The 27,093-nt window shown below is 41.9% G+C and overlaps 1 protein-coding gene across 4 annotated transcripts in view; it reads left to right on the top strand.

Moving 5' to 3' along the window:
• dnaaf11 (dynein axonemal assembly factor 11) overlaps positions 1–27,093 on the top strand; it is a 124,768-nt gene that overhangs the window by 57,426 nt on the left and 40,249 nt on the right. For all 4 annotated transcript variants that reach the window (XM_068031755.1, XM_068031753.1, XM_068031754.1 and 1 more), the window contains 3 exons: positions 11,887–12,078; positions 14,777–14,851; positions 26,872–26,937. In XM_068031755.1, coding sequence (XP_067887856.1) covers positions 11,887–12,078; positions 14,777–14,851; positions 26,872–26,937 — 333 coding nt within the window. The remainder of the gene's footprint in view (positions 1–11,886; positions 12,079–14,776; positions 14,852–26,871; positions 26,938–27,093) is intronic.

Genomic DNA, 27,093 nt, shown 5'->3' with positions numbered 1-27,093 from the left:
ATGTACAGTACTATAATCATAGAAGTATACAGCTCAAAGGGAGGCCATTCGTGCCTGTGCTACCTCTTGGAAAGAGCTGTACAATTAGTCCCCACTTCCCCAATTTTATCTGAGAGGCCTGCAAATTTTCCCCCTTCAAGTATTTATTCACTTCTCTTTTGAAAGTTATTATTGAATCTGCTTCTACCATGCTTTCATGCAGTGCAGACCATAATCACTTGCTGTAATTTTGTTTTCCCTCATGTTGCGTCTGCTTCTTTGCCAATTACCTTGAATCTGTGTTCTCTGGTTACCGATCTTTCTGCCACTGGAAACCGTTTCTCCTTATTTACTATTTCAAAACCCTTCATGATTTTAAACATCTCTATCAAATCTCCCCTAAACCTTCTCTGATCTATGGAGAACAACCCAGTTTCTCTAGTCTCTCCACATAACTGAAATCTTTTGTTTTTTTGAACCTGGGACCATTCTAGTAAATCCTCTATGCCCTCTCTAAGGCCTTGGCAATCTTCCTAAAGTGCGGTACCCAGAATTGGCCACAGTACTCCAGTAGGGATCTAACAGGTGTTTTATAAATGTTTAGCATATGTTCCTTGCATTTGTACACTGCCTCTATTTATAAATCTAGGGATTCTGTATGTCTTTTTAAAAGCCGCCTTGTGCTGCCACCTTCATTGTTTACTACATTTCCGAGTTTCATATCTGTAAAGATTGAAATTATTCCCGGTATACCCAAGTCCAGGTCATGAATATAATGAAAATAATTCTCACCAGCTATTCCTCTCAGGTTTTAAATCCGCTCATACATATTCCGTACCACACTGGATGGGATCAGTTAACTCAACACAGGCTGTAAGTACAACCTGGGCCTTTCCTGCATTGTGTGGCTCAATATCACACCAGGTGACATCAGCTGACAAAGCATAGATTGGGGCTGGCCGCTGGACCCATCCTGCTCTGTGAGGCTTTTACCTGACAATTTACATATTGAAGTGGTCCCAGTACTGATCCCAGGGGGATACCACTGCACACTCCAGTCTGAAAAACAGCCGTTCAACATTACTTTCTGCTTAATGTCCCTTAGCCAATTATTTATTCACACAACCACTGTCCCTTTAATCCCATAGGCTTCATTTTTGCTAACAAGTCTATTATATGGTACTTTTATGTGAAAGACCATTTACGTAACATTAATTGTATTACTCCTCTCCATTACATCATCAAATAACTTGATCTAGTTAGTCAAATACAATTTGCCTTCAACAAAACTATGCTGGCTTTTATTTATTATCCCATATTTTTCCAAGTGTCAATTAATTTTGACCTGGATTATTGTCTCTAAGAGTTTCCCCACAATAGACTGGCCGAGAGTTGCTGAGTTTATCCCTCTCCTGTTTTTTGAACAGGGCTGTAGCATTTGCAATCTTCCAGTCATCTGGCACCACCCCCTTATCTAAGGAGATTTGAAAGCTTGGGCCAAAGTCTCCACAATTTCCACCCTTACTTCCCTCAGTCACCTAGGATGCAATACATCTGGACTAGATGACTTTTCTACTTTGAACGTCATCAGCCTTTTAAGTATCTCCTCTTTACCTATTTTTATCCTATCCAATTTCTCTATTACCTCCACCTTTACTGACATTGACACCATCCTCCTCTTAAAGCATTCCTTTAGTACCTCATTAAAGCTCTCTGCCGCTACAAGATGATCTCATTTTGGTCCCTACTTGGCCCCACCCTTCCTTTGATTATTTTTTACTATTTGTATGTTTATAAAGAGTTTTGAGTTCCCTTTTATGTTACCCATTAATCTATTCTCATACACTCTCTCTGCCCCATTCTACTTCCTTTTTCAGTTTTTCTCTGTACTTTTTGTATTCAGTGTGGTTCTCTACTAAATTTTGTACCTGATATTTATCATAAGCCTACTTTTTCTGTTTCATTTGAATCTCTATATTCTTTATTATCCAGGGAGCACTAGCTTTGGATGCCCTTTATTCCCCCCTCGTGTCTAGTCTATCCGTGAACTATCTCCTCCATGAAAGCCTCCCATTGCTCAATTACTGTTTTACTTGCCAGTCTTTGATTGCAATCCACCTGGGCCACATCCCTTTTCAACTCACTGAAATTAGCTCTTCCTCCAGTGAGTACTTTTACATTGGATTTTTTTCTTGTCCTCTATTCTAAGCATAGGCTTTAATGAAAAATGACACCCTTTTATTCGAATTCAAGAACCAAGTAATTGATTCATAATCTAACTGTGTAAGCAATGTTTCCTCTGAGCTGCACGGCTGAGTGGCAACCCGACCGTCCCAGGGTAGACCACACACAAGTCGGCCCCTTTCAATTACTGCTTGAGTGTGGCCACACACACACAAATTTAAAGGCTATGTACTTAAATTGCTCCTACACTCCAAAAATAAAATTAGAGGCAAGGTTGGGTGCAAGTCTGAATGATAGACTGAATCATGAAATTTTTCTTGCCTTTGTCCATTTTCCAGTTCTCAGTTGATTCACATTAGTGGATTCTTTCCTTTCAGAAGTGTTGTGGGGTAGGCAGAAGAGATGGAACTCCAACTCACGTTAGGAGATAGTCAGTTGGCCCATTTATCACAAAATGGTAATGAAAGAGGAAGGGTAAGGTGAAAGTAATTGGAAAAGATAGAAATGTGGAAATCCCCAGCTGGTTGGTTCATTTGATAAATGTATCATATGGTGTGACACCGAAAGATACATTTCAAAAAGATTCTGATATTGATTCCCGGCCTCTGTGCTCGGTCAATTGGGACAGCAGTAAGAGTGTTATAGTTGGGTTAAGCTTTCCTGGGATGATGAAGGGAAAGTGGCAAAGACTACTACTCATGATTGCTATCTAGTAGCTATTGCAGCAAGTATATATTTGTGAACACCCAGTGGGTATGAATTCAGACTTGGTTATGGTGACTCTCGGGCCAATTGGTTGTTTGCATTTATTGTTTGCACAAGTGAACTGCCCTCTTGGAGAGGTACCAGAAGCCTACTTCCATCTACTGGAAGGTCATGGACTAAGAGAAGGAAATATTTTATATCTGCAAAAAGTTCTTATCACTGATGAGAACTTCAATATACCAAAAGGCCTTTGTTTGTTCTGCAATATACCAAAAAGCCCATATCTGCACATTGAAAGCCAATTTAGCAGGCTACAGAGTAAACTTTTTAATTCATTCATGGGATGTTGGTTCACTGACAAGGCCAGCATTTGTTGCCCATCCCTAATTGCCCTTGAGAATGTGGTGGTGAGCTGCTTTCTTGAACCGCAACAATCTGCGTGGTGTAGGTATACCAGCAATGCTGTTGGGGAGGGAACTTGCAGGTGATGGTGTTCCCATGCTGCTACTGACCTTGTTCTGCTTGGTAGAGGTTGCAGGTTTGAAAGATGCTGTGGAAGAATTCTAGGCAAGTTATTCCGGTGCAGTTTGTAGATGGTACACACTGCTGCCACTGTGCGCTAGTGGCGGAGGAAGTGAATGTTTACGGTGGTGGATAAGGTGCCAGTCAAGCAGGCTGCTTTGTCCTGGATAGTGTCGAGCTACTTGAGTGTTGGAGTTGCACTCATCCAGGCAAGTGAGGAGTATTCCATTACGCTTATGCCTTGTAGATAGTGGACAGGCTTGTAGCCTGGGGTGGGGTAGGGCGGCAGCTGATGGTCAGGAGGTGAGTTGTTGCTACAGAATTGCTAGCCTCTGACCTGCTTTTGTAGCCTCAGAATTTACATGGCTGGTTCAGTTAATTTTCTGGTTAATGGTAACCCTGAGGATGTTGATGGTGGGGGATTCAGCGATGGTATTGCCATGGAATGTCAAGGAAGGATGGTTAGATTCTCTCTTGTTGGAGATGGTCTTTGCCTGGCACTTAACTGGCAAGTAACATTCATGCCAGGCATCAGCCCCAGCCTGAATGTTGTCCAGGTCTTGCTGCATGCAGGCATGGACTGCTTCATTATCTGAAGAGATGTGAATAGGGCTGAACACTGTGCAATCATCAGCAAACGTTCCCACCTCTGACCTTGTAATGGAAGGAAAGTCACTGATAAATGAGCTGCAGATGGCTGGACCTAGGACACTGCTTTCGAAACCGTTTGGCGATACCTTGGGGCATTGATGTTCGGCTTCCAACAACCACAACTATCTTCCTTTGTGCTTGGTATGACATGCTATCACATGCTAGCTTGTGATGTAGAGGACATTTTGCATAGTATCACAGGGATGTTGTCAGTTCTGATCAGAGTTGCACCATGACAATTAGTGGCATTGAAACTAGACCCTTCATATTTATGCTAAGACTATAAGATTGGCAGTTGTACCTCAAAATCTTGTGCCAATCCAAAAGATGCACACAAGATAACAACCTTGGTATTGGGTGCTTAAGAACCATGCACTGGATAACACCCTGCTGGCCCCATGTTAATTAGATGCCCTCCCCTCACCCCAAATATTCTGACAAGATCAGTGCTGGAGGGCACACGCAGGCATAAGCGCCAGTCTTTTTTTCAGCCAAGGATTCCCTTCCATTGTGGTTGACAGGGTCTTGGACTGTGTCAGTTCCTTTGCCAGCACTTCTCTTCCTACCCCTTCTCTCCCAGAAGCATTATAGGGTCACCTTGTCCTTGTATTCCTTCCCAGCAGTCTCCCATTGGACAGCCCATTCCCCACCATTTCCACCATCTTCTGTCCAATCCCATTACCAAACATCACTTCTACTTTTGTTTTTCAGCATTCTAAAAGGACCACTGCTACGTGACATCATGGTCCACTTCTCTATCCTCCCTAACACCTGCTCTGATTCCCATACAAATACAATATTTTCCCTTTCACTTCGTCCCATACCACCATCCCAGCCCCAAACACTCCTTTTTAGTGAGACAGTGTTTTACTTCGATGACTTCCAAGCTAGTATGCCCACTACCTACAATGTGGTCTCCTCCACACCAGGAAGGCAAAATATAAATTGGGTGGTCGCTTAGCTTAACATCTCCGTTCCAGAGAAGTCAGAGTGCGAGCCTAAGCTTCCAGTCGCTTGCCACTTTATTTTTCCACTTGGCACTTGCACTCTGACTTCTCTGTCCTTTGCTTTCTACACTATGCCAATGAAGCTCAACACAAGCTCAAGAAACAGAGCCTTATCTTACTGCTAGCCACCTTATTTCCCTCTGATATTAACATCTTTAGATCTTAACCATCACTCCCATTTTTGCTTTAACAGCAGCTGCTGTTTACTTCACTGATTTCTCTCAGTTTTCCCTCCTTTTGTCATTCACCATGATCACTAATGTCATTTAATTATCTCCTATCCTTCACCTAATTAACAACAACAACAAATTATATTTATAATGCACCTTTAAAGTAATAAAACAGCCCAAGGTGCTTCACAGGAGCATGATAAAGCAACATTTGACAGTGAGCCACACAAACAGAAGATGTAGGAGCCGGAGTAGACCATTCGGCCCATCGAACCTGCTCCACCATTCAGTACGACCAAGGCTGATCTTAGGCTTCAACTCCACTTTCCTGCTGGCTCTCCATATTCTTTGATTCACTGAGAGACCAAAAATCTCTCTCTTCCAGCCCAAATATATTTAATGATGGAGCATCCACAATACTCTGGGGAAAGAATTCCAAAGATTCACTACCCATTGAATGAAGTAATTTCTCATCGTTTCAGTCCAAATGATCGGCCCCTTATCCTGAGACTGTACCCCCCTGTTTTAGATTCACCGACCAGCATCTACCCTATCCAGCCCCTTCAGAATCATGTATGTTTTAATGAGATCCCGTCTCATTCTTCTATACGCCAGAGAATATAGGCCCAATTTACTCTCACCATAGGACAACCTCCTCATCCGAGAGACCAATTTAGAGAACCTTTGCTGTACCATCTCCAGTGCAAGGGTATCCTTTCTTAAATGTGGAAACCAAAACTGCAGATAATACTCCCAATGTGGTCTCACCAAAACTCTGGACAATTGTAACAGTAATAACTGAGATGGGGCCTAGTATAATATGAACAAAGACATAGTCCAGTGCAGTAATAACTGAGGCATGGCCTAGTGCAATAGAAACAGAGATATCACTAGTGCAGTTATAACGGAGACCGGGCCCAGTGTAACATAAACAGAGACATGGAGCTAAATTTTATAAGCCCGCAGCCAGAATCGGCGGCGGACGAAAAAAATGGTGGCCCGTTTAAAGAGTCACCGTGATTCCAAGCACGGCGGTTCATTTAAATAGTGGGGGCGGGCCACCCCCGATCCCGTGGAGGGGCAGGCTGTCCAGCAATGGCGTCAGCTGCCTGGGCACAGGCGCTGATGCCATTTTTAAAGGACTGTCAGCCCTACTGGGAAATTTAAATATTTAAAGGGAAGTTGAAATAAAATAAATGAAGATTCTTTTACCCCTCTCCCACCTCCCCATTAACAATTAAATTAATTATTTGCCCTTCTCTTCCCCCCCCCCCCCAAAAAAAACCCATCTGACCTTTCCACCCCCCCCCCCCCACCAAAATGCACAAACTTTCAACTTCAACCCTTCATCCCCTACACCCACTAATTTGACCCTGTTTTCCACCCCCCTCCCCCCTCGCACTGATAAACTTGCCTCCCCCTCCACCCCCCGCCGCCCCTCAAGTCCCACAAGTGTAAAGTGATATTAGAGCAGATTGTGAAAAGCTTGGCTGAACAGCTGGGTTTTAAGGAGCATCTTAAAGGAGGAAAGAGAGGCAGAGAGGTTTAGGTAAGGAATTCCACTGCTTCAGGCAAAGGCAGCTAAGAGTGTGGGTACCAATGGTGGAGCAATTAAAAGCAGGGATGCTCAAGAGGCCAAAATTAGATGAGTGCAAATATTTTGAATGGTTGTGGGGCTGAAGGAGTTTACAAAGATAAGTAGGGTGAGGCCGTGGAGGGATTTAGAAACTAGGAGGAGTATTTTAATATCTATGTGTTTGACCAGGAGTCATTGTAGGTCAGCGAGCACAGGAATGATGGTGAACGGGACTTGGTGCAAGTAAGGGCAGAGTTTTTGATGATCTCAAGTTTATGGAGGGTTGAATGTGAGAATCCGGCAGAGTCTGGCAATGTTACTGCGATGGAAATAGGTGGTCTAGGTGATGGCACAGATATGTGGTCCAAAGCTCATTTCATGATCAAATATGACGTCAAGTTTGCAAACAGTCACAGACCATTCTTTATGTCTTTTCCCGCCCCCTTTTTCTTGGCTGTATAACATCTTCCAGTTCTGATGAAGGATTGTAGACCTGAAATGTTAACCCTACCTATTTCTCTCCAATGATACTTACTGCTTGACCTGTTCTGCTTTTTCCAAAATTTTCTGCTTTTATTCCAGACAAGGGCAAGGTTAACCTCAGCTGTAAGTCTCTTATCTTTCTTCTCCCCACTCCTGCCAGGCCCATGCAAAAATTGCCACTTGGGCAAGGCATGGAGGGATGCCTTGCACCTCCAGAATTCAACTCCAGCAGGAATTCATGTTTTCAGGAAGGGGAGAAAAAGAAAAAAATAGTATTTATATAGCACCTTTCACAATTTAGGACAGCCAACAGAGTATTTTGAAATGTTGCCACTTGCTATGTAGGGGAATATAAACAATTTGTACAGTGAGGTCCCATAAACAGCAATTAGATAAATGACTTGATTTTTTTAATAGTGATGTTGGTTGAGAGATAAATATTGGCTAGGCCGTCAGGAGAATTCACAGTTCTTTGAATAGTGCCAAAAGATGGCAGCTCTGGCAGTGCAGCATTCCCTCAGTACTGCACTAAAATGTCAGCCTAGTTAAATAAGTCAAGCACGACTTGCCCTTTGCAAATCCACACTGACGGGTCCTCATTAGCCCTTGCCTTTCTAAGCATTCTCTAACTTTGTTCCATATTGTAGATTCAAAGTTTCTCTACAGCGGAGGCAAGATTAATTAGCCTGTAGTTTCCTCATTTACCCTTTCCCTCTTTCCTGGCTAAAATATTTTTCACGCTCCAGTCCTTTGGTACATTTTGTTTTGAATGTTTTTGTGAAAATTATAATTGGTGACTGCAGTATCTCCTCTGCAATATTCAGTACTCCAGGATGATTACCATCTTGGCCTAGTGATTTTTCTACTTTCAGTCTTATTGAATACTTAGCTCCAGAAGTAGCTCTTCCACATCCTCCTTGGGTATTGATAAAGGGATGGCAGTAATCATGGGTGATTTTAATCTACATATAAACTGGAAAAATCAGATTGGCAATAGTAGCCTGGATGAGGAGTCCATAGAATGCTTTCAAGATAGTTTCTTAGAGCAGCATGTTCTGGAACCAACCAGAGAGCAGGTTATATTAGACTTGGCATTGTGTAATATGACCAGATTAATTAATGACCTCAGAGTAAAGGCACCTCTTGGTAGAAGCGACCACAATATAATTGAATTTTACATCCAATTTGAAAGGGAGAAGAGTGAGTCTAAGACTAGTATTTTAAACTTAAATGAGGGCAACTATGTGGGCATGAAAGCTGAGCTAGTTGAAATGAAGTGGGTTACTAGACTAGGAGATAGATCAATGAGAAGCAGTGGCAGATATTCAATGGATATTTCAGAGTACTCAGGATAAGTATATTCCTACTATAAAGAAAAATTCTAAGGGGAGGACTCACCATCCGTGGTTAACTAAAGAAGTTAAAGAAAGCATCAAACTTAAGGAAAAGGCATATAATTGTGCAAAGCTGAGTGGCAGGTCAGATGATTGGTCAGAATATAAAGAACGGCAGAGAATGACTAAAAGGTTAACCAGGAGAAAGAAATTAGAGTATGAGAGGAAGCTAGCTAGAAATGTAAAAACAGATAGCAAGAGTTTCTACAGGTATTTAAAAAGGAAGAGAGTAAGTCAAGTGCATGTTGGTCCTCCAGAGAGTGAGAATGGGGAGCTAATAGTAGATAATGAAATGGCGAATGAAATGAACAAATATTTTGCTTCTGTCTTCACTATAATAGGATACAAAAAACATTCCAGTAATAGTTGTAGATCAAGAGGTGGAAGGAAGAGAGGAACTTGGTGAAATTACAATCACCAGGGAAGCGGTACTGACCAAACTGCGGGCTGGCAAGTCCCCACGTACTGATGAACTTCATCCTAGGGTCTTAAAAGAGGTAGCTAATGAGGTAGTAGATTCTTTGGTGTTAATTTTTCAAAACTCACTAGATTCTGGAAAGGTTCCATCAGACTGGAAAATAGCAAATATAGCCTCTCTATTCAAGAAGTGTGGGGGGGTGGGAGGCAGAAAACTGGTAGCTATAGGCCCGTTAGCTTGACGTCTGTCGTGGGGAAGGTTTTGGAATTAATCATTAAGAAGGCTGTAGCTGGGTACTTAGAAAAACTCAGGGTAATCAGGAAGAGTCAGCACGGCTTTGTGAAAGGGAGATCGTGTTTACCCAATTTATTGGAGTTCTTTGAAGGAGTAACATGCGCTGTGAATAAAGGGGAGCCTGTTGATATACTGTACTTGGATTTCCAGAAGGCATTTGACAAGGTGCCACATAAAAGGTTATTGCGCAAAGTAGGAGCTCATGGTGTAGTGGGTAACATATTAGCATGGATAAAAGATTGGCTGGCTGGCAGAAAACAGAGAGTATGCATAAATGGGTGCTTTTCTGATTTGCAAGATATGACGAGTGGAGACCCGCAGGGGTCTGTGCTGTGGCCTCAACTTTATAATTTATATCAATGGCTTAGGTGAGGGGGACAATGTCATGATAGCTAAATTTGCAGAAGACACAAAGATAGGTAGGAAAGTATGTTGTGAAGAGGACATAAGGAGCTTGCAGACCGATATAGATAGGTTGAGTGAGTGGGAAAAAATCTGGCAGACGGAGTATAATGTGGGAAAATGTGAAGATGTTCACTTTGGCAGGAAGAATAAATAGGCAGAGTATTGCTTAAAGGGAGAACGACTGCAGAACTCCGAGGTGCAGAGGGTTCTAGGTGTTCTAGTGCATGAGTCACAAAAAGTTAGTATGCAGGTACAGCAAATAATAAAGGCAGCTAATGGAATGCTATCCTTTATGAGGAATTGAAAATAAACGTAAGGATGTTATGCTTCAGTTATACAGGGCATTGGTGAGACCACATCTCGAATGCTGTGTGCAGTTTTGGTCTCCTTATTTAAGGAAGGATGTGAATGCGTTGGGAGGCGGTTCAGCGAAGGTTCACTAGATTGATACCTGGAATGAGCGGGTTGTCTTATGAGGAAAGGTTGGACAGTCTGGGCTTGTTTTTACTGGAGTTTAGAAGACTGAGGGGAGACTTGATTGAAGTATATAGGATTCTGAACGGTCTTGCCAAGGTGGATATGGAAATGATGTTTCTTCTTGTGGGGGAGTCCAGAACTAGGGGGCACTGTTTTAAAATTAGGGGTCACCCTTTTAGGAAAATCTGTCAGGTTGAGTGAGAGTGCAAAAACCTATCTATATCAGTCTGCATGCTGCTTATGTCCTCTTCACAACATACTTTCCTACCTATCTTTGTAGAGATGAGAATTTTTTTTCTCTCTGAGGTTTATGCAACTTTGGAACACTCTGCCTCAGAAGGTGATGGAGGCGGGGTCGTTGAATAATTTTAAGGTGGGGGTAGATAGATTTTTTTAGGCAAGGGATTCAAGGGTTATCGGGGATAGAAGGGAGTGTGGAACTCGAGACACAAACAGATCATCCATGATCTTATTGAATAGCAGAGCAGGCTAGATAGGCTGAATGGCTTACTTCTCCAATTTCGTATGTTTGTATGCTGTTCACCTTCCTGATCTCTCTCTCTCTCTGCTTTTCTATACCTTTTCTTTTGTACAGGTATATATTTATCAGATACTTATTTTTAAAATGTATTTATTTAGCCTGTACCTTATCCAGCTTGTATTTAAATATCTTCCACTGTTTGATCTGCCATTTCTTCCAACTAATTAATCTAGTCTCCTTCAGCTTCCGTACTGTTGAAATTAGCCAATTCTATACCAGTAACTTTATCCTGAACTCTATTTATTTTCAATGTGCAATTAATTCGGTTTAATAATTATTTCCCCAGCTATTTGATTATCATCAGTCATTCACTTGTCCTGTTTTGTTACTTGCACACTTTAAAGATGATTAAAATATTTTAGCAATACATGAGATCTGTAGTGACTGTTATTTCAAGACCAAGGAAAAATTGTTGTATTTTGATTCCACATCAAGTCTTTTCCTTCAAAAAGGAAAATGATTTTCAAAACAAAACCACGGCTCCTGCAGATTAACTGAATAACTCTGGGTTCAGTGCTTTAAGTTTCTAGTTGACTTTGAATAACCCTTTATCACTATTCATTTTTCCATGAATATGCCAGGTTATCAGAATATAGATCAGTCAGTTATCCATACTTTATAGCGAACATACATATATACGAACATACGAATTAGGAGCAGGAGTAGGCTACTCGGCCCCTCGAACCTGCTCTGCCATTCAATAAGATCATGGCTGATAATTGTAACCTTGACTCCACATTCCCACCTATCCCTGATCACCTTTCATCCCTTATTTATCAAGCATCTATCTATCTCTGCCTTAAAAATATTTAAAGACTCTGCTTCCACTGCCTTTTGAGGAAGAGCGTTCTAAAGACTCAGGATCCTCAGAGAAAAAATTTCTCCCCATCTCTGTCTTAAATGGGCGACCCCTTATTTTTAAATAGTGACCCCTAGTTCTAGATTCTCCCACAAGGTGAAAGGTCCTTTCAACATCCATTAGTATTAGAAAATTGGCAGGTTTAACTTTCATGTTTTTTTTTCTGTTGTTGAGGCTCTTTTGTGTTGATTTTTTGTCTTCCATTTTTCTCTTTTGGTTAGACTTGACCGTGGACAGAACACAGAGAAGAAGCAAAGCAGCAGCGATGAGGAAGAGCATAAAGATCAGAAAAATATAGATGAAGATGAAATGAACCAGAAATTCTGGGAGGAGCCTACACAGTACACTCCTGAATCCAGACTGGAGGTCCATAGACACATTGAGAAGATTCGGAAATTTAAAGACAAGGACAAGTAACTATTATTATTATTATTATTATTTTTATTTCAATAGTATTTCAAACAGCTATTCAAATTCTTAATTACTTTAAAGTGATTTGTCCAAGATTCCAGAAAAGTTGTACCATATTTTTTTTATGAAGCTCAATGTTGTCTGGAAAAATAACTACCAGATATGTTTATAATTTCCAAATGTCTACTTGATCTGAGTATTTTGAGTAAAATAGTTTTTGATTAACTGAAATAAAATGAATTCACTAAGGCACAGGGAGCCTGAAGGGATTGGAAAATTTGTTTGTGTATTCTGGGGTTTTTTTCGATGAAGAAGTATATGTATCTATTATTTTTTCCCCCCTTTTTCAGCCAATTCACTTCTTGGCTCCCTTCTGGCTAAAGTTCCATGGACACCAGTTGTTCTCTAGTACATTACCTAAAAAGCCATTCTTCATGTATGAGTGTAGACACCAAATATTGGCATACTGTTTTATCATGGGGAACTGCAGCTGAGCCTAATAGTTAATCACAACACATGCACTTCGAGCAAGAATTGCTGGCTAATGACTAGGAGTGGGGATAATGGCCAATTTCCATTTTTACTTCTTTCCCTTGCCACCAAGGGGGACTGAGATCTCAAGTAGCACCACTTCTGTTTTCCTAACTATTCTTTTTAAAACATACTTTATTTTCATGAACACTGGCTAAAACAACATACTCGAGCTCATTTGTGGAGGGGCTGTGTTTTTCTGGCCCATTTTAAAGTTAAAGAAAACTTCTAATTATTTTGAAATACATTTGTAACTTAAATATATGTCTTCATATCTCTATTTATCTTTCCTCCTAAACACATCTGTACTTGTGGAATACTTTTCAACAAACTTCACTCTTAACATTTTTTTCTGTTTGAGGTTGTTCGGTCATTGCCTTTCCCAGGTATTTTTCTGTATTCTTATGCCTACATAAGGGATTTAATTCTCCCTTCCAGAATGAAATAAATACTGTCTTCTCCAAAGGTTGATCACGTTGCGCAAAGAAATTTTAGAAGTGGGCAGCCATTCATTTAATAGTATTGCATTGTAGTAGCTTGTTTGTTGCTATTGGACGGATGGTTACACGAATAGTTTAATATTGAGAGTGGTGTCCTTTTATTATTATAACAGTTCTTGTTATGACCAGGTGCGAAAGGTGGCTCGGGGTCTCTTTCAGCCTTCACCTGGTCTTATTGTAATAGGATTTAATTTTTAACACAGTGTTTTGAGCTCCCCCTTGGTGAATCCTTGTTCACCGCTTTCCAATTATAAGGCAAAGTAATGAGCACAAACAGGTTTTTTCAGGTTTAAAGAAGAAAAGTGAAATTTATTAAAACAAACTTAAACACTAATTCGGTTAACGCCTACGGATACATGCCACACCCCACGCTAGCACGCATATGCGATATGCACATCCAAATAGAGACAGAAAAGAGCAGAAGAAAAGATAGTAGCGAGGTTTGAGGCAATATCAGAATAGTTTCTTGTTACTGTGCTTCAAGCTCACTGTAGTTCTTTTGTAGTTAGACTTGGTTTTCGTTGGGACCCAGTATTCTTCTTAAACGTTGTTCACTGTAGGAGACTTTTCTCTCTTGGGGTTCATGTGTCTTCAGATCCGTGTGAAAGAGTTGGTAGCAGACACAGAGAGATGTTCTCAGTGCAGGAGAAAAGAGCTTTCTGAGTTCAAATTTTCTGTGGCAAGCTCAAATTCAAACAGCCAGATAGTCTTGTAACTAAACTGGTCTGACCACATCTGTTTGTATATTCGGACATCTTAGCAGTTAACCTGGAATGCTAGCCTCACCACCTTCAATGTCTAGTAATCAAAAGTCCATTGTGGATTAAAGTGGAGCAGGGAGTGGTCCCTTTGTCCTTTCCAAGTACTGTCTGTTACTATGCAAAAAGAGGTCTTTCCGGCAAGGGGCTTGGCAATTCCTTGTGATAGGCCCTCTTTTCTTCCCAGCAACGCTTTTAAGTTTTAATGTCTGTGTGGCAAAATATCTGTTCCCCATTTTGGCAGGTGGGGGGCCTGCATGACAGTTATAAACTCTGTGGTAATCATAGTAATCTCAGGTAGTGAACAATGATAAAATAGAACCGATACATTTGTTTGTATATCTATCGATTTAATATTGCATTTTAAATCATCACAATTCTCACTGTGCACTGTAGGAACTGACTTTAAAAATACATGCTTGAGAGTTCCCTGATGGTTCAGTAAGCAACTGCACCACATGATAGTGTAGTGAGCCCTTCAGGCCAGATATTTCCCATGTTGTGATCTCTGATCAGTGTTGCATTAGCACACTCACAATGGAGACACTATTATTGGTCTCAGTATCTTGGTGCTTAGTTTAAAAAAATCAGCCTGGGTTCTTGTTGTTAATTCCTGTTCAGTCACCTACTAGGAAGAGCACATACGTAACCAATTCTATCAATATACAATGTTTAAATAGTTTACCAACACATGCTGTGTCTGCTTACTAGAAGAGAATGGACACTTGCATGAGGTAAAGGAAGGCTGCTCATGCCTGTGAAATAGTACACCTAGATCATCACTTGTCAGAGAGGAGGGAAGAAATAAGAGGATAAGCATCAGTGTTCTGGGCTCTTTAACATAAGTTGTGAACAGATGCTTGTTTAATTAGATACAAAAGCTTTTATTGAATTTATCATTGTCTTTGCAGAAATCAGAATAAACAGAAACCACAGCGAACACTTATCACCTCTGAGGGACGAGTCTTGAACGTTAATGAGCCTAAGTATGTGATATAATTATTCTACTGTCAAAATACAGTTTTTATGGCTGACATAATTGAAAGTAATTTTAACACCATTCATATGTTAACAATTCATCCTATAGTTATAGTTAGCTGCTGCCTTAATTCACTTTAGCCCTCAACTCACTGGTAAAATAGTTCAAACTCTTACGGGGACCAATTCATTTATTCGCTGGCTACGCAGACTTATGTTGATTCACCGGGGCAGGCAGCTCCATGGACACGAACAAATTTCTCCCCCTTAATTTGTGCAAGGTAAGTATCGAATAGGTTTCAGATTAGAAAAAGCAAGGGGTATTTCATAGACACCTTTATAATTGATACAATTTTTGGATGAAACAGTCTTTACAGTCCCTCACATTATGATGATGTATGTGAAAGACATGGCTTGTTAGCAAAACTAAAGCCCGTGCGATAAAAGGGACAGTAGCAACATGGATGCAAAATTGGCTAAGGGATAGAAAACATAGTTGTGGTGAATGGCTATTTTTTGGACTGGAGAGATGTTATACAGTGGAGTTCTTCAAGGTTCAGTATTAGGACTGCTGTTTTGATATATATTAATGACTTTGACTTGTGGGATACAGGGCACAATTTTGAAATTTGCAGATGACATGAATTTTGGAAGTGCAGTAAACATAGAGGAAGGTAGTAATAGATTTCAAGAGGACATAAATAGTCTGGTGGAATGGATGGACACATGACAGATGAAATTCAACATAGAAAAGTGTGAGGTGATGCATTTTGGTAGGAAGAATCAGCAGAGACATTATATGCTGCATGGTACAATTTTAAAGGGAATAAGAGAAAGGACTTGGGTGTTCATGCATAAATCTTTGAAGGTGCCAAAACAGGTTAACAAAGAAGTTAATTAAGGATCCTGTGCTTTATAAATAGAGACATAGAGTACAAAATCTAGGAAATTATGCTAAATCTATATAAAACACTAATTTGGCCTTAGCTGAAGTATTGTGTCCAATTCTGGGAACATACTTTAGGAAGGATGTGAAAGCTTTGGAGAGGGTACAGATATACTCGAATGTTCCAGGGATGAGGGATTACAGTTACATGGATAGACTAGAGAGGCAAGGGTTGTTCTCCTTAGAGCAGAGAAGGCTAAGAAATTTGGTAGAGATGTTTATAATCATGAAGAATCTAGGTCGAGTAGGTAGAGTAACTATTTCCAATGGTTGAAGGATCAATAATCTGATTTAAGGTTGTTGGCAAAAGAACCAAGGGAACATGAGTTTTTTTGACATAATTAGTAGTTAGGATTTGGAATGAATTGCCTGATAGGGTGGTGGATGCAGATTTAATAATAGCCTTCAGAAGGGAATTAGATAAATACTTGGAAAAAAAAATTCTGGGATATGGGGAAAGAGTGGGATAGTGGGGCTAACCGGATTAATAAAAGCAAAATACTACGGATGCTGGAAATCTGAAATAAAAACAGAAAGTGCTGGAAATACTCAGCAGGTCTGGCAGGATCTGTGGAGAGAGAAGCAGAGTTAACATTTTAGGTCTGTGACCTTTCATCAGAACTCGGTGGGACTAACTGGATTACTCTTCGAAAGAGCTGGCGCAGACTCTATGGAATGAATGGCCTCCTTTTGTGCTGTACTGTTCTATAATTCAATGTGAAAGACAGCTCCTATTGAATGTACAGAGATCCGATCTTGATCAGAATTAAACACGTGAGCAAACTATGTCCTGATTTATATTCTGCAAACTCCTTCTACAGTTATAGCCAGACCTTGGAAGTCAGCACTGATACCTGTGAGGTATGCTATTAATGTCTAGGGACTGTGCTTTAATTAAATTTGTGAACGGATCTTGCAGAAGAATATTTAAAGTTGGTTGTAAAGGAGTGTGTGTAGCTTTGTTTGTAAAATGGGATGTAATTTAGACTGAGAGGGAAGAAACCATTTGAATGCAGCAAGAGCATGGCCTCCAGGGCAATAGGTGGAACAGGACAGGAAACTTTGTGAACAAATTAGAATACCAACAGTAAAGTGTAGCATTATCAAGGGAATTTTAACTATCCACATGTTAATTGGTACAGTAGGGCCAGCCAAGTGTAGAGGGAGTTGAGATTGAGTTACTTGTTGATTTATTCTTTTGTTGTTAACAAGGTAGCCGTAGTAGGCGAGAAGAGGAGAGGAATAAAGCAGGAAATTACAGGCCAAACAGCCTAACATAGGTGGCGGGGGAGTTATTGGAAAGCATTATCAAGGATAAAATAAACCTTCACTTGGAAAGGCATGGGTTAACACAGGGCAGCCAGCATAGATTTGTTAAAGGCAAATCATGTCTGACTAACCTGCGTTTTTCTTTATTCGTTCTTGGGATGTGGGCATCACTGGCTAGGCCAGCATTATTGCCCATCCCTAATTGCCCTTGAGAAGGCGAGCTGCCTTCTTGAACCGCTGCAGTCCATCTGGTGTGAGTACACCCACAGTGCTGTTAGGAAGGGAGTTCCAGGATTTTGACCCAGCGACAGTGAAGGAACGGCGATATAGTTCCAAGTCAGGATGGTGCGTGGCTTGGAGGGGAACTTGCAGGTGGTGGTGTTCCCATGCATCTGCTGCCCTTGTCCTTCTAGGTGGTGAGGTCGTGGGTTTGGAAGGTGCTGTCGAAGGAGCCTTGGTGAGTTGCTACAGTGCATCTTGCAGATGGTACACATTGCTGCTATGTGTGTCTGTGATGAAGGGAGTGGATGTTGAAGGTGGTGGATGGGATGACAATCAAGCGGACTGGTTTGTCCTGGATGGTGTCGAGCTTCTTGAATGTTGTTGGAGCTGCACCCATCCAGGCAAGTGGAGAGTATTCCATCACAGTTCTGACTTGTGCCTTGTAGATAGTGAACAGGCATTGGGGTGACGGGAGGTGAGTTACTCGCCACAGAATTCCCAGCCTCTGACCTGATCTTGTAGTCACAATATTTATGTGGCTGGCCAAGCTCAGTTTCTGGTTAATGGTAACTCCCAGGATGTTGATAGTGGGGGATTCAGTGATTGTAATACCATTGAATGTCAAGGGGAGATGGTTAGATTCTCTCTTGTTGGAGATGATCATTGCCTGGCACTTGTGTGGTGCGAATGTTACTTGCCACTTATCAGCACAAGCCTCGATATTGTCCCACTCTTGCTGCATTTCTACATGGACTGCTTCAGTATCCGAGGAGTCGCGAATGGTGCTGAACATTGTGCAATCATCAGCGAACATCCCAACTTCTGACCTTATGATTGAAGGAAGGTCATTGACGAAGCAGCTGAAGATTGTTGGGCCGAGGACACTACCCTGAGGAACTCCTGCAGTGATGTCCTGGGACTGACTTAATTGACCTCCAACAACCACAACCAACCAAGTGTGACTCCAACCAACGGAGAGTTTTCCCCCTGATTCCCATTGACTCCAGTTTTGCTAGGGCTCCTTGATGCCATACTGTGTCAAATGCTGCCCTGATGTCAAGGGCAGTCACTCTCCCCTCACCTCTTGAGTTCCGCTCTTTTGTCATGTTTAGACCAAGGCTGTAATGAGGTCTGGAGGTGAGTGGCCCTGGCAGAACCCAAACTGAGCATCATTAAGCAGGTCATTGCTGAGCCAGTGGCTCTTGATAGCACTGTTGATGACCCCCTCCATCATTTTGCTGATGTTCTTAGCTTCTGGGAGCGGAGCGGATCTTTGGGGAGAACGCTGAGAGCAGAGCCTATAAATTGAACCCAAGGATCGAGGCCCAGTCTCTTACCTTCCGGGAGCGGAGCGGATCTGTGGGGAGAACGCTGAGAGCAGAGCGTATAATCGAACCTGAGGATCGAGGCTCAGTCTCTTACCTTCTGGGAGAGCAGTCCAGGCCCACCGGGGTTTGAAAAAAAAAGTCAACAGTGACGTCACAGGAAAGCTGCAAGGTGATTGGTTAGTGAGTAACTGCTGTTAGGGAATAGCTCTAAATAGCTGGCTTAGTAACTAAGGTAGGAAAGGTCTACAGTTTACATCTATAGTAAGTAGTGTTTGTAGGTTGTTCTGTAGTAACGAGGACCAGGGAAGAAGGGCCGGCCCCAGAGTAATTGATGTTATTTGATATTAAGCATCTTACAAAAGGTTTAATTTAAAGGGTTAAGTCATGTCAGGAGAGCTCAAAGCCGTGGTGTGCTCTAAGTGGGAAGCTGGGAACAATTCCAGTGCCCGGGGAAGCATGTGTGAAGGAAGTGTCTCCAGCTGCAGCTCCAGGAACCCCGGGTTTCAGAGCTGGAGTGGCGGCTGGGGACACTGTGGAGCATCCGCAAGGCGGAGAGTATTGTGGATAGCACGTATAGAGAGGTGGTCACGCTGCAGGCTCAGACTCCACAGGCAGGAAGGAAATGGGTGACCACTAGGCAGGCAGTGCAGGAATCTCCTGTGGCTATTCCCCTGCAAAACAGATATACTGCTTTGGATACTGTTGGGAGGAATGGCTTCTCAGGAAAGCAGCAACAGTCCAATTCGTTGCACCACGGTTGGCTCTGCTGCACAAGGGAGGAGTAAAAAGTGTGGAAATGCAATAGTTATAGGGGAATAGATGGGCGTTTCTGTGGCCGCAAACGAGACTCCAGCATGTTATGTTGCCTCTTTGGTGCTAGAGTCAAGGATGTCTCAGCAATTACAGGACATTCTGAAGGGGGAGGGTGAACAGCTGGTTATCGTGGTACACATTGGTATAAACAACATAAGTTTTTAAAAAAGGGATGAGGTCCTAAAAGCAGAATATGGGGAGTTAGGAAGTAAGTTGAAAAGTAGGACCTCAAAGGAAGTAATCTCAGGATTACTACCAGTGCCACGTACTAGCCAGAGTAGAAATAGCAGGATATATCGGATGAATACATGGCTGAAGAGATAATGTGAGGGGAGGGTTTTAGATATGGTATGATATAGTTGAGATTACGGAGACATGGCTGCAGGGTGACCAGGGATGGGAAATGAACATCCAGGGGTATTCAGTGTTTAGGAAGGACAGACTAAAAGTAAAGAACAAAGAACAGTACAGCACAGGAAAAGGCCATTGGGCCCTCCAAGCCTGCGCCAATCTTGATGCCTGCCTAAGCTAACACCTGCTGCACTTCTGGGGACCATATCCCTCTATTCCCATCCTATTTATGTATTTGTCAAGATGCCTCTTAAACGTCGCTATCGTACCTGCTTCCTCCACCTCCCGGTGGAGTTGCATTGCTGGTTAAAGAGGATATTAACACAATAGTGAGGAAGAATATTAGCTCTGACAATGTGGAATCTGAGAAACACTAAGGGGCAAAAAACATTAGTGGGGGTTGCATATAGACCCCCAAACTGTAGTGGTGATGTCGGGAATGGCATTAATCAGGAAATTAGAGATGCATGCGATAAAGAAACATCTGTAATTATGGGTGACATTAATCTGCATGTAGATTGGGCAAATCAAATTAGTCACAATACCGTAGAGGAGGAATTCATGGAGTGTATACGGGATGGTTTTCTGGGCCAATACGTTGAGGAAACAACTAGAGAGCAGGCTATCCTAGACTGGGTATTGTTTAATGAGAGAGGAATAATTGATGATCTAGTTGTGCGCAACCCCTTGGGGATGAGCGACCATAATATGATAGAATTCTTTATCAAGCTGGAGAGTGATGTAGTTGATTCTGAGACTACGGTCCTGAAGCTTAATAAAGGAAACTACGAAGGTATGAGGTGCGAGTTGGCTATGATGGATTGGGAAACGTTACTTCAAGGGATGATGGTGGATAGGCAATGGCAAATATTCAAAGAGTGCATGGATGAACTGCAACAATTGTTTATTCCTGTCTGGCGCAAAAGTAAAATGGGAAAGGTTGCCAAGCCATGGCTTACAAGGGAAATTAGAGATGGCATTAGATCCAAGGAAGAGGTATACAAATTTGCAAGAAAAAACAACAGGCCTGAGGATTGGGAGCAGCTTAGAGTTCAGCAAAGAAGGACCAATGGATTGATTAAGTAGGGGAAAATAGAGTACAAGTAAGCTTGCGGGAACATAAAAATTGACTGTAAAAGTTTCTATAGGTATGTGAAGAGAAAAAGATTGGTAAAGACAAATATAGGTCCCTTACAGTCAGAAACAGGGGAATTTATTATGGGGAACAAAAAAATGGCTGACCAGCTAAATGCAGACTTTGATTCTGTCTTCACAAAGGAGGACACAAATAACATACAAGAAATGTTGGGGAACACAGGGTTTAGTGAGAGGGAGGAACTGAAGGAAATCAGTATTAGTAGAGAAATGGTGTTGGGGAAATTTATGGGATTGAAGGCTGATAAATCTCCAGGGCCTGATCATCTACATCCCAGAGTACTTAAGGAAGTGGCCCTAGAAATAGTGGATGCATTGGTGGTTATCTTTCAAGATTTTATAAACTCTGGAACAGTTCCTACAGATTGGAGGGTAGCTAATGTAACCTCACTATTTAAAGAGGGAGGTAGAGAGAAAGCAGGGAATTATAGACCAGTCAGCCTGACATCAGTAGTGGGGAAAATTCTAGAGTCCATTATCAAATATTTTATTGCAGAGCAGTTGGAGAACAGTGGTAGAATCGGACAGAGTCAACATGGATTTACAAAAGGGAAATCATGCTTGACAAACCTACTAGAATTCGTCGAGTATGCAACTAGTAGAGTTGATGAGGGGGAGTCAGTGGATGTGGTTTATTTGGACTTTCAGAAGGCTTTCGACAAAGTCCCACATAAGAGATTAGCATGTAAAATTAAAGTGCATGGGATTGGGGGTAGTGTATTGCGATGGATAGAAAATTGGTTGGCGGACAGGAAACAAAGAGTAGGGATAAATGGGTCTTTTTCTGAATGGCAGGCAGTGACTCGTGGGATACCGCAGGGATCGGTACTAGGACCCCTGCTATTCACAATATATATTAATGATTTTAGATGAGGGAACTAAATGTAATATCTCCAAATATGCAGATGACACAAAACTGGGTGGGAGGGTGAGTTGTGAGGAGGATGCAGAGAGGCTTTAGGGTGATTTGGACAAGTTGAGTGAGTGGGCAAATGCATGGCAGATGCAGTATAATGTGGATAAATGTGAGGTTATCCACTTTGGTAGCAAAAATAGGAAGGCAGATTATTATCTGAACGGCTATAAATTGAGAGAGGGGAATATGCAGCGGGACCTGGGTGTTCTCGTACACCAATCGCTAAAGGTAAGCATGCAGATGCAACAGGCGGTAAAAATGGTATGTTGGCCTTCATAGCGAGAGGATTCGAGTACAGGAGCTGGGATGTTTTGCTGCAATTATACAGGGCCTTGGTGAGGCCACACCTGGAATATTGTGTGCAGTTTTTGTCTCCTTATCTGAGGAAGGATGTTCTTGCTATAGAGGGAGTGCAGCGAAGGTTTACCAGACTGATTCCTGGGATGGCGGGACTGACGTATGAGGAAGATTGAGTCAGTTAGGATTATATTCACTTGAGTTCAGAAGAGTGAGGGGGGATCTCATAGAAACCTATAAAATTCTAACAGGACTTGACAGGGTAGATGCAGGAAGGATGTTCCCGATGGTGGGGGAGTCCAGAACCAGGGTTCATAGTCTAAGGATACGGGGTAAACCTTTCAGGACTGAAATGAGGAGAAATCTCTTCACCCGGAGAGTGGTGAGCCTGTGGAATTCGCTAGCACAGAAAGCAGTTGAGGGTAAAACATTGTATGTTTTCAAGAAGGAGTTAGATATAGCTCTTGAGGTGAAAGTGATCAAAGGATATAGGGGGAAAGCGGGAACAGGTTACTGAGTTGGATGATCAGCCATGATCATAATGAATGGCGGAGCAGGCTCGAAGGGCCGAATGGCCTACTCTATTTTCTATGTTTCTATGAGTGTAGAGTGATGGGGTGATATTTGGCCGGGTTGGATTTGTCGTCCTTTTTCTGGACAGGACATACCTGGGCAATTTTCAACATTGCCGGGTAGATGCCAGTGTTGTAGCTGTGGCAAGTTCTGGAGCACAGGTCTTCAATGCTATTGCCGGAATGTTGTCAGGGTCCATAACCTTTGCAGTATCCAGTGCCTTCAGCCATTTCTTGATATCACGTAGAGTGAATCGAGTTGGCTGAAGAATGGCATCTGTGATGCTGGGGACCTCAGGAGGAGGGCGAGATGGAACATCCACTCAGCACTTCTGGCTGAAGATTGTTGCAAAAGCTTCAGCCTTGTCTTTTGCACTGTTGTGCTGGGCTCCCCCATCATTGAGGATGGGGATATTTGTGGAGCCACATCCTCCAGTTGTTTAACTGTCCACCACCATTCACAACTGGATGTGGCAGGTCTGCAGAGCGTAGATTTGATCCGTTGGTTATGGGATTGCTTCGCTCTGTCTATCTCATTCTGCTTATGCTGTTTGGCATGCAAGTAGTCCTGGGTTGTAGCTTCACCAGATTGACACCTCATTTTGAGGTATGCCTGGTGCTTCTCCTGGCATGCCCTCCTGCACTCTTCATTGAACCAGGCTTGGTCCCCCAGCTTGATGGTAATGGTAGAGTGGGTCCCAATGCCTCCAGAATCTAAAGCCTTCCCCCTGCGCCATTTCTCCAGCTACACCTTCATCTGCACTATCCACCTAATTCTGTGCTCACTGGCGTGCGACACCAGGAGTGATCTGGAGATCGCCACCTTTGAGTCCTGTTTAAAAATTTCTTTCATAGCTCCCTAAAATCTGTATGCAGAACGTCATCCCTCTTTCTACCTATGTTATTGGTACTGATACAGACCATGACTTCTTGCTGTTCACCCTCCCCCCTCAAAATGTTCTGCAGCGACTCAATGATGTTTTTGACCCTGGCACCAGGGATGCAACATGCTGTCCTGGAATCACATCTGTGGCCACAGAAACACCGATCCGTTCCCCTAACTATTGAATCCCCTATCACCATTGCCTTTCTGACCTTCCTGCTCCACCCCACCCCATACAGCTGAGCTGCCCATTGTGTCGTGGACTTGGCTGTGGCTGTACTCTCTAGAGGAATAATCATCCTCACCAGTATTCTGAATGGTTCGAGAGCAGGGTGCACTTAGGGGACTCCTGCACTATCTGCCTAGTCCTCCTTGTCTGTCCGGCCCTCATGCATTTCATCTCTACCTGCACGCTCTTAAGTGATCAAACAGAGATCATAGTATCTTGAGGTTTAGGTTCGCTGTGGAAAAGGACAAGGAGCAATCCAGAGTAAAAATAGTAAATTGGGGGAGAGCCAATTTCAGTGGGATGAGAACGGATCTGGCCCAGGTAAATTGGAACCAAAGATTGGCAGGCAAAACTGTAATAGGACAATGGGCTGCCTTTAAAGAGGAGATAGTTCGGGTACAGTCGAAGTGCATTCCCATGAGGGGGGAAAGTTAGGATAAACAAAGCCAGAGCTTCCTGGTGACAAAGAGATAGAGAGTGAGATGAAGCAGAAAAAGGGTGTTTATTGCAGATGTCAGGTTGATAATACAAGTGAGAACCAGGCTGAATATAGAAAATTCAGGAGGAAATGAAGAAAGAAAAGCAGCAAAGAGAGAGTATGAAAATAGACTGGCAGCCAACATAAAAGGGAATCTGAAAGTCTTCGATAGGCATAGAAATAGCAAAAGGGCAGCAAAAGGAGGAGTAGGGCCGATTAGGGACCAAAAAGGGGATTTGCACCTGGAGGCAGAGGGCATGGCTGAGGTATTAAATGAGTACTTTGCATCTGTCTTTGGCAGCACCTTCTTCCTTGGTAAAGTCATAGTGAAAGAGGAGGTAGGTAAGGCACTGGATGGCCTAAAAATTGATGGAGGAGGTATTAGAAAGGCTTGTTGTACTCAAAGTTGATAAGTCACCAGAGTTGAATCAGAAACATACGAAGATACTGAGGGAAGTAAGGGTGGAAACTTTGGGGGCACTGGCCATAATCTTCCAGTCCTCCTTAGATACAGGGGTGGTGCGAGAGGACTGGAGAATTACAAATGTTAGACCCTTGTTCAAGAAAGGGTGTAAGGATAAACCCAGCAACTGCAGGCCAATCAGTTTAACCTCGGTGGTGGGAATGCTTGTAGAAATGATAATCTGGGACAAAATTAACATTCACTAGGACAAGGGTGGACTAATTAAGGAAAGCCAGCACTGATTTGTTAAAGGTATATCATGGAAAATTAATTTGCTTGAGTCTTTTGATGAGGTAACAGAGAGGTTTGATGTATTTGATGGATTTTCAAAATGCATGTAATAAAGTGCCACATAACAAGCTTGTCAGCAAAGTTGAACCCCATGGAATACAAGTATCAGTGGCAGCATGGAAATGAAGTTGGCTGAGTGACAGGAAACAGAGAGTAGTAGTGAATGGTTGTTTTTCAGACTGGAGGAAGGTACATAGTGGCGTTCTCCAAGGGGTTGGTATTTGGACCACTGCTTTTCTTGATCTATATTAATTGCCTAGACGTGGGTAAGAACGACAGAATTTCAAAATTTGCAGATGACACAAAACTTCGAGGTATTCTGAACTGTGATGGGCAATAAATGCTGGCCTAGCCAGTGATGCTCACATCCACGAATGAATTAAAAAATGTCTATTTTCTAAACTTAACAGAAATAAAACTTAAGACTTGACCCTGATCTGGACAAAAAACACTCCAGCTGCTGACCAATCAGCTCCTTCCCTTGTGCTGATATTTTAGGTGTTTTCTTTTACCTCTCTGCCTGAAACTCATGCTCCCTTACCTCTTTTGTAGATTTTTTTTTTTAGCTTTAAGGTTATCTAACAGTTTAGCTAACACCAAAACACCTATGCTCTTGTGCACTGTTTAAATCTGCTGCTCTGTTTCCGTTAACCTTTGCACAGGGTGTGGGTGGAACCACTTTGTGTATGATGCAGGGGAATACACTTCGTAAAGTAATTTGATTTTACATTATGGGCACAAGAAGAAAACCTTGCATCTAAGGTGGAAGCAAAGGGCATTAGGATATGAACTTATCTGAATCAGTCAGAACATTTTGAGTTTCAGAATATATTTAAGAAAATACTTTTTGCAACTATTTTCTTTTTATGTGTCTTAAAATAATTTAATCATACTAACATATGTAAAACAGGTTGCTTATCGATGTGTACATTCATTGGCCTAAATTTTGCTGTCAGCAGCGAATGCGCAGCGCCTGCCATTTATTACACATACGCTTGCCCATGGACTTTCTATGGTATTTTTCCCTGAAACTTGTTGGATTTAGGAATCCATTTTGATGCAGCGCTATCTCCAGGAGATCTGGAACCTAGGTGAACAAGGCAAGCAACTATGTATCTCCTTAACCAATCAGATTAAAGAACCCTTACTGAGGCACACAGAGTCTCAACTGGGTCATGTAAGTTAGAACAGTTATTTCAGTCGAATCATATATGTAAGTGAAATAAAGAGATGAAAAAATGATGGGATTAAGAAAGACAACGAAAACATGTTTTTAAATAGTTAAATTTAAATTTTTTTAAAGATCTCCAACAATTAGCAAATTCAAAAGAAATGAGACTCCACACGCAAAATATAAAATTCAGTGCCACAGAGGTGTTTCAATAACTTAGACTTATCAAGTCATTAAAAATTTACTTGCACTGGAATGGACAATCCTAATTTTTTTCTGGCACGTTTAGTGCATATCTATCACATGTAACGCAACAACACAACGTTCTACGTGTCTCATTGTCAAGTCTCTTTGTGAGTTACCGAAGCTTCTGAAGGAACAGGGCAACTCGGACAGCTGTTTTTTGATTCCATATTTAACTGCGCCTGTGTGTTCGCTGGAAGTTGCTGTCCAATTTACTCTTCAAACAGTAACACTGATAGCTTCACCATTATTCTTACAGTAAAATCCATGCCATTATGATCAGAATTATAAATTGGTTGAGTAAACAACAGTCTGTGTCGGTCGTTAAAGTCATGTTATGTGACAGTTGAAAAAGGGGTATGCTTGGAAATTGAAGGGTGAACTTTTATTTTTCTTTACAGGATTGATTTCACATTGACCGATGATGAAGAAAAAACTCAATTCATCTTAGATCTTGCTGTTTACAGGTTAGGTTTGCAACATAACACAGAAATTAATGAAACAATGTCAGAATCTAACCACTTGAAAATGAAATTTGTGATTTTTCAGAAGGCACACTTTTGAGGTACTAGCTGATATTCTCTACTATTAGTTGCCTGATGTTGGGGTGTAAGTCAGGGATC

This window comes from Heterodontus francisci, chromosome 5 (assembly GCF_036365525.1).
Source record: "Heterodontus francisci isolate sHetFra1 chromosome 5, sHetFra1.hap1, whole genome shotgun sequence".
Lineage (NCBI taxonomy): Eukaryota > Metazoa > Chordata > Chondrichthyes > Heterodontiformes > Heterodontidae > Heterodontus > Heterodontus francisci.
The sequence above is the reverse complement of the archived record's forward strand: the minus strand, read 5'-3'. Positions and strand labels throughout refer to the sequence as shown.